Raw genomic sequence first — 13,427 nt, 5'->3', positions numbered from 1 at the left:
TTGATATATTTTTGTTAAAATTAAATTGTGCATTCCTATGATTATTACTAAATTGCTACACAAATCGTTTCTGCTCGTTTTTCGTGTAATGTTTTATAAAATGACTTTTGTTTTATAAATAGGAACTTCTATTTGCTTTTTCTTTATGACATAAACGTTTTTTTAACGTGTACTCTGGAGCTACATTGCTCAATTATTAAAAGATACCAATACTTTTATTTACTCTAATTGATTATTTTCATCACTTTTTTGTGAACCACACCAAAAATTTAACTTTAATGTATTTCTGAGAAACACGAATAAGTTTCTAGTTAAAGCGTCTAAACATTTCATTAACAGAGGTTTAAAAGGTTCATGTAGTTGCCGCCCATGTCATAAAAATGTTTTCATAAGATGTATATTATACAGTTTAACTGTTTTAGTAGTGTAGGTAATAAAGGTATTTTAACTAATTACTGCGGAATTTAAATTAAACTCTGTATTATCTCCTTCGAAATAACTAAGCAATGCTGTAGACTTTGCTTCACTAAAGGATGTCTAATGTGTTAACGTCATAACATAATCCTTAATCATAATATTACTACAACATTTTCAGTATTTTAATTTCACTAAAATCTGAGTTGTAAAACGAAGAGTTTTACTAATAGCTACCACGTAGGTAGATGTAGTATAAATATGAAAAATGTGTTTTTAAAATGATAAATAAAAGTACATTTAATTATATAAAGAGGTAGTAAAACTCAATTGCAAAATAAATATTTGAAATACTTTACAATTCTCAGTTCAGCAAAAGCACCGCAGTGCGGAGGCACTAATAAATGACGGAAGTCACATGCATCTGGTGATCAGAAGTTTCTAGATATTGTGATAAGAAGTATTTTGGTTAAGTTGTAGCATCGTTTGGAAATTTGAATGCGATACGTGGATGTTGTGGTTTTTGTTACCTCGACCTAAAACTTTTAGGTCTTTTCAAAGCAAAAACTCTGTAGATGGATTTATAGAATTACTGATAAAGTCCCATTCATATTATTATGTTTCTAACGTACGATGTTGCTCATGTTTTCAAAAATATGTTTTTTTATCCAAATAAAATAAAATATATAACAGAAGCATAGGCTATAGCTTTCAAATACTATTCGAATATTTTTCCAATATATTTTATAACACCGTCAATCTTTCCGTTATATTATTTTTCGATAATTATTTTTTTATTATGGTTTATATTTTCATTTTTATTACTTACTAAATCTACAAAACAAACTCTACATACATCCATTTAAGACACTCGCACTAATTGCGTGTAATTTGAAGTAAGAGTTTAAAACATATTTTGTATCATGAATAATCAAGGAGTTAAAATCTACTAACGTTGACTATGTTAACAGTTGACAAAACATTTACCTTAACACGTCCAGTACGTCTTGAGTCCTGGTAGCCAAGTAAACGTCATGACCGCCGGCCTCGAGTGCGATTAGATTGACTATAAATAATAAATAAATATAGATGAAAATTTCCAACACCGCACACTTATAAATATTAGCGTTGTTGGACGGAAAGGAATAACTGGACTTATTCTTTTGTTTTTTTATTTTAGCTAAGCGAGTATGGTTTAACATTTAACTTGACCTTTCATCGATAATAGTTAAGTACATGAAATATGTTTTTTTTCCTAATAACATTGTCACGCTTTACCGCCACCCTAATAACACTGTAAAGTCGATAAGAGGAAAACAAGTTTCCCATATCTTCTATCACCAAATAAGAAGTCTACCCTACGGTTATCGAATAATCATATTTTAGTAGGTACTTCACAAAGAAAAATACTCGGGTATACACTTTCGACAAGTATGGTATAGCTTATTTCTTTCTTTTTACTGCCGGGAAACTAACGTGAACTTCCCGTTGTCTGTCCTGATGAGATTTAAAGCTACAACGATGAAGATCAAAGAGAATCGTTTTCTCATTCGATCGCCTATAAAATCCACCAAATGACGTGTTGTGTATATCTTAATGAGTTTTTCAAATACTAGCGATTACCCATTGCACGCGCCAAACAGTAAACAGCTGTATTGATTACTTATGCACGTGTACTACGTTTATTTAATGCATATTAATAATATATAACACATTTTTTTATTACCTTTGCTGCACCCCAACAACCTTCAATAGTGCATGGAAATGTATACAACACACACGCTTATGTTGTACACATTTATAATATTAGAATGTATAATATAACCTGTACCTATATAAATATGTGTTGTTTTTTTTCATTATTCTTTTTTTTTTTTTGCCGACAACATTAAATTATTTTCTCCTCCGTGACTGTCAACTATCAAAAATGACGGGCGGATTGATGGGCCTCGTTATAACGTAACATATATAATAATATGTACCTGTGCCATACAAATACCACGGAACTCAAGTTTTCCCAAACACCTTCCACTTCCAACCGTGTGGCGTGGATATGTCTAGACCTGTGTGCAAGCAGCGTAAAACTCATTCGCGTGTTCGGTTATTAATTTGCTATAGTAATAAGTACGTGCAAATATATCTAAGGCCGAAGAAAGGCAAAATCAGGCAAAGACCCGAGCAATCTGTAATTATTTATCGATCATGAAACTTTTCAAGTTATACGCACCTAGAATAAAAAAACTTAGAAAAATGTTATTTTCGATAATGTTCATAATATTACCACACGATTAAGATTGCATCATACTACTATTTGCATTTAAAAAATGTCTTTCAATCACACATCGTGTATTGATGTAATTTAATGCAAATACCTACTACTGAACTTCACAGAAAATATATACCCTGAGGCATTTCCTGTGACAGTTTTTGTAACAGTTTTTTCGGTTATACGCCAGAGCTAAGACATGAAAATGTCAACAAAAAAACTAGTTTATCAACTGCCTTGTAAGAAATACATACGGGGATTAAACGGCAATACGGATTTGGCTTAGCTAATTTAATATGTTATTAAGAGCAATCGTTGTCACAAAAAAATGCCTGGCCAATAAATAAAACACATGGGAATAAACATTTTAATTATACATCAACATTATATTGAAACACAATTATTAACACATAAAATTGATTATTTTAACTATTTCATCATCGTAAAATATCAAATAAAATGTATATAACAAGAAAACTAGTTGGTTTTTAGTAAGGTATTTTACTTTTAATTTTCATAAACTAAAATTAAAAAATGTATTTATAACGGATATTCGACTTAATTAAAAAAAAAAACAACAAAATAATAGAATCGAAAGATGCGATGATGATATTTTCCGAGGAACAAACGCCTAACGAAAAATAAAAAATGAAAATGACAACCGAGGATAAGCAACCAGTAGGTATTGAAAAAAAAAAGGAAACGGAAAATAAAAATAGCAATTAAACGAGAGTTTTATTATTTTTGTTTGCATTTTTATCGCGCCCCTACTGTGTTAATAATAGAAGCAATTTTTTAGCGGCTGGGCCATATATTTTTTCCCTCGAGATGATATACCGACTTGCTGCTTGCACGGCGATAAAAATTATTGTATACAGGAGTTTTTTAACAGTTGAATTTGGTTTTTATAATGTATACTTAGCTATGTTCCTCGCATATCGTAATTGTGTCTGTCAGCAGATTGCTACCGAATACGTTTTATAGATTCTTTCCATAGTGTATTGGTTGGGCAATATCTAAGTACAACTATTATAAATTATAATCGTATAGTTTGAAAGGTCGTAGTTTTTGTTTGTTGTTTTATTATTTTTATACTAAAGGCCTTTACTCGTCGACCATTTTGAATATGCTTCGAGATAATTATTCGCGCACCGATAAAAACATTGATCGAGTCTGGGCATTTTCATTCAGTGAACATTTATTATAATGTAGCTTTGGTTAAAAACTGTGTGAACCTGTGACCCACACGGGCTCCTTGTTGATTTGCATAATTAATTAACAACGACGGATATACCCAAGGGACGACGCAGCCAAAGGCAGTGTGGTAAAAAAAAAAAAAGAGAGACAAATGCTTTTAATAAACAGCACAAGTTAATTCATATATTGGTACTTATATAAGGGCATGCTCGTCGTTTTCCAATTATAAATATTGTCACTATGATTTATAGTTTAGTCTTCATACGAAAATACATAAGAAAATTGTTGTAACAAAATAAAATATGTCATGCTCCGCCGTTTTGATTGTCGACTATACATTGACAACTGTCAATAACAATGTTACTCCTACTGAGTTTCTAAAAATTGGGTCTCATCTATTTTTTACACGACTCCACTTGATAAATTAATTTTTTTTTCCATTATACACTATTATATTACATATATACTGCAAATCTTTATAATACATAATATAGTTTTATACAAAAAAAAACGTATGTAGTCTTGTAGCTCTAGTTATAGTATAGTCTTTTAAAATTATATATTCCTAATATTAATATTTGTATTACTAATAATATAAAAAGTTTTTAGACGGTTGGATGTCATTGGATATTTATTTAGAGAGGGGGAATGATGAACAAACACTGTACGCATATAAATCATAATATATAAAATGTAACTCTTGTATTTCAAGTGATTCATAACTTTAAATATAATTAATAAAACATAAGCTTTGTTCATTCAAACAATAGTCATAACTTGTAATTTAAAATCCAATACCCAAATAGCAAAGAAAGTGCTTAAAATAATATTTGTAAATTGTCAATTGTAATACCTACAAATTGAAGGTATAGACAATATATCTTAGGATTTGTGACGAATCTTAAATTATGCAATAAAATATTTCATTAAACAAAATAATCGCTTTTCTTTACTGTCTTAGTATTACTACCTGTCTTCCATATGGATTGACCGGTTCTTGAGTGATCACTCGCCTCTCTATAATAGTATCCCCGTTTCTAGTCCTGAACGACGTGCTTTGGATTTGTTCATCGGATTGTTGATAAGACCCAGGAACAATTGACTGTGGGAATGATCCAGGACCACTTGACTGTTGACCATAGTTATTAATTGGTCTGTTGAATACTGAAAATGTAGGCACTGAACCGATCGGATTATACTGATAGTTATAGTCTTCTTTTGGCTTGGCCAATAACTGAGGTTGTTCTAACTGCATCTGAGAATTATATTCTGTTGAAACTTTAACAATACATAAACATTTCATTACAGGTTATTCGCATAAGTTTGCTTAAAAATTAAGGATACTATTACAGCACTAAAATCACAGATTGAATTGTACTTAAATACAAGAAGCTAGAATAAGAACGGTCATTAGTGTCGCTTTAAGTTTTACTATTGTTAAATAATTTGAAATTGTGTACAGTTGTTTATATAATGTCAAGATGATTTGAAATGTAATCTCTTTAATGATACATAAAATTTCAGTGACACATTTTTTAGTTACACGTTGTTTTGTATTATAAACTAGTCGTTTGAAACTAGTCGTATATCTTGGAAGGATAATTTAACGAAATTCGGTATTAATTACAGCATCCGATAAAATGTTTAAAAGTAGTGATAAAGCAAATACACAATACGTACATCCAGAAATACTTTTTAATGGCAATTTGGTTTTCTCGAGTTGAAACTGCTCATTTGAATTAACAGGGTCATCTTGTTTCATACCGCCTACTCCAAGCGAGATGGCTGTCAACAACAGCGCAATGACCTATCAAATAACATAAAAAACCTTTTAATATAAACTTACAAAATCATGCACACAACAGTATTATTGTAATATTACGCATCATTTTTTATCTACCTATAATATCTAAGTATTATACAAAGATAATTAAATACATCGTTATTATAAGTTACTTAAAGCATAGTATTTTATCATATCTTCAAACAACTTTATTTATAATACAATTTTCTTAATTTTTTGGTAAATTTAATCTCTTATAAGATTTTAACATTTTCTATACATGGGTATTTAACTCATTTAGTTATATTTTATGTATGTTCAGTTGTATAACACTCACGTGAATAGATAGATAAACAAAAGATTATCCATTTGAGACTGTAATAGTTTAATAACACATCAAAATAAGTACCTTGTTACAATCATTAGTAGGTATAATAAATAATTTTTAAAACATCTTTATTATATAATCTTGTAAACGTACAACTTACTTTAAACATTTGTTTACTAAGAATATAAATAAAAAAACGTATTTATAAAAAAAAAATTGTAAACGTTTCCAACAGTAATTGTAAGTTTTATATTTTAGTAGACAACTTGCCCTTACGAATACATTGCCATTACTTTCCGGTATGTAAATTTAAGGTGTGCGATCTTTTTTTTCTTTTATCCTAAACATGGGTCACCCTTCATATAGTCATGGCTGTACATAAAAATATAAACATAATTCTTCTAAATACATGAACAGCGATTGCCAATAAGAATATAATAGTTTGTAACCAAATAGAAAGCAACAAAGAACTATTCACTATTTGTACGACCTAATGCAGTAAAACTTGTATCTATTTTGACAATTAACGTTTTCTGTTAGCTACATATAGGTAATAGGTACATATTAATAGATTCGAGTAATTCTGTAAGCTTAATCATCTATTTTATCGTAACCCGTCGATTATTAGACAAGATTTGAATACGATAATTGGCTTCCTGTCTTAAAACGAATTCTGATAATTAGAACCACTATAGCGACCAATGCGCATAACGCCTATTAATATTTATAAAAGAAAATACATAATATGTGTTTTATAATTTACTTTGAATTGAACTATTGATAATACTGTAAAAGTAGGTAATACAAGGTAATTGCGACAAAATATTCATTTCAATTACTTTACCTGAAACATTTTGTAGCTTAGTAGGTCCCAGTGTATGCGTTTTTTTACAATAAACTAACGACGACGTTGAACAATTTTTAAAAAATGACATAATTCGATGTTGCACGCCAGCTATATAACTTTACAAGGTTACCACTTTTTAAATACGTTGGTTCAACTATATTATCCATAGAAATATTATTAAACCTTATAAAAATGTCCACATAAATACATACATTCATGGCATTGAAAAATCCATGCATGATGATCTGTACAAGATAACATTTCTATTGTGCTGGACATCAATGGGCAGAATATACAATGATGACTATATTATTATGATACTCGAAATTGTTATTCGTGATGAGTAATGCAAAATCTATAAAAAGTCCTTGATTTCAATTGTATTTAGGTATAATAAAAAAAATGTATGGATTAACATATTTCCATGTCAGTTACTTGTTTTATATATATATATATATATATATACATAATATTATACATTATACCCATACATAATAAAAACAAAATACAAAGCGAATTTTTTATGGGGATGTAATAATCTCTTCGTGTCCCTAATAAAAATAGGCAAAAACTAATAACGGAGTATATATTTTAGTGAAAATATGTGTACACAATACCAGTGTAAAACTGTGCTTCATTTTTATATAAATAATATTTTATATTATCAATATTAGGTGTAAAATCTCATAAGATAATAATATTGGGTACACCTACAAGAAGCTTTGAAAAAGTGTAGGTAAATTTATGGAATTTGTCAAGCTTTGAAGAGGAAGATGTAACTTTTTAAATTGTTGGGCCAATAAAGTGCCTATTCAGGTGCGATATCTGATCTATAGACTTGTCTAGACAGAAAAATAAATAAACAAATTATTATAAAACTAAAAAATAAAAACACATTACTTTTTTTAAAAAAAATATCTTCTTAGCCCTGTATCGGAAAAAATATGTAAGTTGTTTGAATACTTTTTTTCATTGCTAATTAAATTATGCTCAGGTTTGGTTTTAAGCCTACCAATAAAGTTGCAGTTGTTCCGTAATTTGTGTTTTTCTCTGAATATTCATTTCATTTTTGTAACAATTCCTAAAGAAAATACCGAAACGTTGAATATTTTATTCAAATTGACGGCCAAAGCGCCACAATTGGATATCATGCCGTAGATTCAACGCATAACTAAGAGCGAATCGGATTTTTATAATTTTTTTTTTGTTCAATAATTATTCTTCCGAGTTCAAAATTATTTTGAAATATTCTCCTGGCCATTTGCAAGCATAATGTGTTTCCAAGAGCATAATATTGTCAATTTAATATATAGTAATAATTAACGATGCAGTACACATGGGATATTACTTTGGTCATGACCTATTGCAATTATTTGAATACAACACATAGCTGTGTTTTAAGCAGGTATATCTCATTTAATGTAAAATGCATAATCAATTAACATCGAATAACAGTATTTATTAGAAACATAACAGCTTGTAATTGTAAATCCATATATCACACGTGTCATGTTTTTCAACATTGAAAAAATACCAAAATACCTTCTATCAATTGTATAGCGCGTAACTAATAATTGTACTAGGAAATATAGCCGAATTACCAATATTTAATCTGATAATTTGCCTTTTAAACATTATTTTTCCAATTGATATAGTTACGTCCATAAAACGTGATCGCAACACGGTTTGAACTTTGGTAATTTCATAAATTGAAATGCATTACAATTTACAGTGCCACTTATACACAGTGATGGCGTGTTCGTAAAAAGTTTCAATATTCAAACCTATTAGTACCTAATTGAATATTGTTATAAAAAAAATCACACTTTTCCACGTAAAAGCGTGACATCTATTAAAAATGCATTTTTAGTAACTGTTTAGAAAATAAAAATAGGATATAACAGCTATACTTAAATTAATATAATATGTTCGAAAAGTTATACACTTATATGTGTATTATAGGTTCCCGTCAAAATAACGAAAATAGCACCACGAATAGTGAAAGAATGTTGATAAATAAAAAATTGAATCCAGATAAATTTAATGTCATTAACAGCTGCGCATAGCAACAAAAAGGATAACGATTTTTACAGGTACGGGTGAATTGTTAATTATTAATCTAAGAAAATCTGAGCAAACACGTCTTGTGGCCAATACATTATGTTTAATAATAAAAATAACAGCACTGAAAACCCTATAAAAAAAAACAATTTAAATACAAAACCCACCAGCATATTTAAATATGCAAATACTATAAAACATAATGTTGGTCGTTTTCATTTTACACAATCCGTTAGACGATAGATGGAAAACAAATTGTAAATTACACATCGAGAGGGGCTGATCGGTTTCGCTGAATTCATTTTCGCCGTTCCAGAATCGCGATAACAATATTGATAAATATCAGTGGCTTGGAGCAAGAAGGGCCAATGTCAATTTTGTGCATAAACGAGTTAGTCCGCTATTTGCAAAATTTGAATCATTCTTTATATACTGTGGAAAAATCACACTCTGAGGCCAAAAAATGAATTACTCATGGAGAGTTTGATAAAAAAATTAACCTAGAGCCTAATGGAAAACTTCAAAGCTCATTTTCCGAAAGTTGCAAAAAGTGACATTGGCCTTGCTTGCTCCAAGCCACAGATATTTAACACAATACTGCATACGTTTTGCTGGTAATACGTAAAAGTCAAAATCTGCGTGGAATAGTTCAAAATAACAATATGCACTCGGAGTAATTATCGTTTGGGGGATTTTGTGAAGTGGCGACGGTGTGCCGAATTGCACCGAAATCGGTCGACAAACAAAAGAGCTATTGTAGAATGCGATAAAAACGTATTAACAAAAAGCCCGTATGCCGTTCACGCGGGTTCGGTGGAAACGAGGATTTAAAAATCAAACGCCGCTCGTCGGGGGGGGGGGGGTCGTTTCGGCCGTATAACTCAAAACCTTTTTGGTGGAGTTTGCAAGTGGAAAGGCAATAATTAACGGCAAGACGGCAAGTGCCTCTCCGGCACCGTAGCGCCACCGCCAGCGCCACCCCGTTATAGCAACCCGCCACCTGTAGAGCTTCGTGTAACCTGATGTTTGTATAACGCATTTGTTTTTCGATAAGAATATCTTAAGAGCCACAGCCGAGCACGTGCCCGAGAGCCCGTTTGCGGCGAACCGATCGAAACCGAGCTCGGAGGAATAGTCCAGAACACTATACAGAATAACCTATAATATAACATTGTAGTATGCACTGACGGGATCGGCAGCGTGCGCGTGCGAGACGGTATTTTATTTTTTTTTTTTATAGAATATCGCCCGGGGCAAAAGATAGTAATGAAAAATAATTTCAATAATACGTTTTGTACAGCTAAATATACGGTATGAACCCCTCTTTGTGATGGAGATTAAACTGCGCAAGTAAACACACGCGAACGCTCCACTCGACCGCCTCGTTATCCCTCGTTCGGTGTACAATGTGTGTATATGTATATTATGTAAAACGGCTATACACCGCCGCCGCCGCCAAGGTTGTTGTACGGTTAGTCCGTAGCTAATTATCGACGGTTAATTGCACCGATTTGACGTACTGCCGAGTATGTGTAATGTGATTAATTAAAAGTCCGGCCGACTCCCACTCGTCTTACCGTTACTGCATGCTAGAATACCGAATACAAATATACAGAAATGCCGTATTGCGCCATTGTTTATTAGATGTAAGCAAAACACTTTTGCAAACAAAGAACTCGGTTATATATTTATACACTCTGCTTCTTCTTCGCCTTATCCCCTGCAAATGGGATGAGCCTACAAAATCCACTCCGTCCACGAATCTCTATCCGACGTCATTTCATTATTTACTCTACAAACCATCAAATTTTTATTTATCAAATGCGCCCACTTGTTCTTCTCGGGTCTACCTATATCTCTAAGACCCTCTACCGCAATCTTTAATACGGCACGGAATATTTTTTCCTCGGACTTGGAAAAAATACTATTTTCAAACTGTTTTCTCATTATAACATCCTTCATGACTGGAGAATGTGTGTAAACTCGTAATTTGTTTATTTAGTCATAATTATAGTGATAAGACAGCATACTGTTGGCAAATATTCATTTTTTCCATTGGAAAATCTTCTACCTGGGTAGGTATACAATTTAAATTAAATTATTAAATAAATTACTTAACGTAATTTTATTTAATAAAAGCTAACAAAAAAAAAATACTTAATGCGAAATAAGCAATTCTTAGAAATTACTATTAACTAACGCGATGTTTATGTAAATAAAACTAATTTATACCATATATGTATGGCGCATGATACTTTTTGATTACAAATATTTCTCTGAATATTTTTAGATGTGTTTGTGGTATTGATTGTAGCAATATCAAAGCTATTGTATTCGACTATATTCCTAATGAGAACTACTTGTCATTTTGTAACAGCTCGTGCATACTTTATATTCATACACACGAGAGAAAAAATAAGATAAAATAACTATTGGCTTTGTTGGCAACGTCTTATATCAAGCCGCAAATCGAAGTGGGATACTGCTTAAGTTAGGAGAATAGATTTTTCATATGTAAACCATACATAGGATGATTTTTCAGTTTACACACATAAAATGGAACTTACGCGCGTCATCAATCACTCCATCAGCAATATCATATGACCTTGTGATGGATGCTGATTGTAGACCGGCTCACCCGGATAATCTTGGGAAAGGGATCCACCTTGCAATATAGAGTACAAGACTTTATTAAACCATACTTGCAAAAATGAATGGAGTCTCTCCCGGACAAATCGAAAGAGAAGAAAAAAAACTGAAAAAATAGTTTTCAGAAGCCTTGGGGTTTTGTATTATATATTTATTTGATTTTTCACTTGAGCGTGCACAGTAAACGAAACGACGAGTTAGAAACAGTAAGAAAGAAAATAAAGAAGAAACACCTTATTCTTTTTTTTTCGTTCTTCTAACTGGTAGAAAATAGGCCTACTTTTTCTTTATTTCTTGCCATTCTGACAGCCGTTTTGAAATGGAATTTATGATGTACCAAATAGTAAACACAATAGCTATTATTGGAATTCAATGTATTTTCTTATCCGTCGCAACTCGTATGCGCTCTTAAGTTTTAATTTCCTTTACGCTACTTCTCGAGACGAGGAGATTTCTCCGTATCGGTGTTCAAGTGTCAAGAAAGACAATTAATTGTTACTTAAACCAAATCAGGAGACATAAACAATAAAATAAACTTAAAGTCGGTCTATCCATTTCTAAAGACTTGATACTTACGGCTTAAGTTAGAACAGTACCGTCTGGGTTGTATTATAGGACTCGCATTCAAAATTGGTTTCTATACTAAATCTTATTAGTCGATACAATTGACTATAAATGACTAGAGTTAAACCAGTTTGAAAAGTTTGTTTGTTTAATGTTATTACTAACCATACTATACTCGCTTCTAATTTTGAATCGTTTTGCTTCTAAAAAGAATATTGCTTTATTAAAAGTGCATGTTATATTTGACCAAATAGATTATTACAATATTTCACCTTACAGAAAGGTATTCCGGGTGATTAGTTCACTATGACCCGGTCATATATGAGTCATATATTTTAATATCTTAAAATATATGACTTTTTTAAGTTGAAAAATATTTTAAAAATCGTTTCAAGACTTGATTAAAATATTTCTGTCTAAAATAGAGTTTGGAATTGATCTCTATCAACCAAAACTAGGCGTTTTGATATTAGTGAATACATGTTTGAAATTTGCTTGTGTACTTTACCACTGTAAACACATATTGTATAAAAACTGGTACTTAAGTATGCAAAAATTATTTACTTTAAAAACAAGTTATTAAAGCTGAATCCAAATAAACAAAGCTATAAAAAAATGTATGAATAGTACACAATTTAGCAAGTGGTACGCGTTATTTATAATACAACAAAAAGCAATTACCAACCAAATAAGAATATCATATTTTTACTCACAAAAAAAAAATGTAATTGTTTTATTTAAGATAAAAACAATGTTCTTAAAAAGAATAATTTAGACTTAAAAAAAAAAACAAATAACTGTCAATTATAATTATCGATACATTTTTATTTAAGTTGATTTATTTATATCAATTAATAATAATAAAAAGCGGTATTTAAATTCACAATTTCAATCAAATAACACTCTGATCTAACATTATCGTTGTACATGCAAAAACAGTGTATGTGATTTCTTATTTTTTATATATATATATTTAGCGCCAATAATAAAATTTAATTAAACATCGTAATGCTTTTCCACTTTGTTACTATGTCACAAATAATGTATTGTATAGAAAATGTGGAATGTGTTGACACAAACTGCAGGACGCAGTAATAGAAAATACTAAATTGAAATCGTGATCAGATTCAATGAGCAGATGGATTTTTTTTTTTAGCTTTTAATGTTTTTAAACTAAACATGCTGTATTGTATGTAGTAGTGCAACAAAAATCGGTTAATATTTAAATTTCTTGTATTTAGGCAATTTATGCGACTGTGTGTGACTATAATAGGCCATCCTTGAATGAATTTGTATAAAAAAAAATGTAAGCAGAATC

General features: G+C 30.7%; 1 protein-coding gene across 1 annotated transcript; it reads right to left on the bottom strand.

Annotated features, from left to right (window-relative positions):
- Window positions 1-4,636: 4,636 nt before the first annotated feature.
- LOC126846488 (uncharacterized) lies at window positions 4,637-6,921 on the bottom strand. Its single transcript, XM_050585924.1, has 3 exons — window positions 6,833-6,921; window positions 5,558-5,684; window positions 4,637-5,155 (listed from the first exon to the last, which is right to left on the bottom strand). Exons 1-3 carry the CDS (start codon window positions 6,839-6,841, stop codon window positions 4,827-4,829), a joined length of 465 nt encoding a protein of 154 aa, XP_050441881.1. The 5' UTR covers window positions 6,842-6,921; the 3' UTR covers window positions 4,637-4,826.
- Window positions 6,922-13,427: the final 6,506 nt, after the last annotated feature.

This window comes from Adelges cooleyi, unplaced genomic scaffold, assembly GCF_023614345.1.
Source record: "Adelges cooleyi isolate 19-005CV unplaced genomic scaffold, UGA_ACOO_1.1 ACOO_flye_CR_arks_rails_tigmint_CR_PRNA_108, whole genome shotgun sequence".
NCBI lineage: Eukaryota > Metazoa > Arthropoda > Insecta > Hemiptera > Adelgidae > Adelges > Adelges cooleyi.
Note: the sequence above shows the minus strand (reverse complement) of the source record. Positions and strands in the feature narration are given on the sequence as shown.

Bases quoted from the DNA above. Each gene is read 5' to 3' on its own strand.
- LOC126846488 (XM_050585924.1), bottom strand. The intron at 5,156-5,557 runs GTACGTATTGTG...GTATTGTTAAAG, and splicing joins ATTAAAAAGTATTTCTGGAT to TTTCAACAGAATATAATTCT.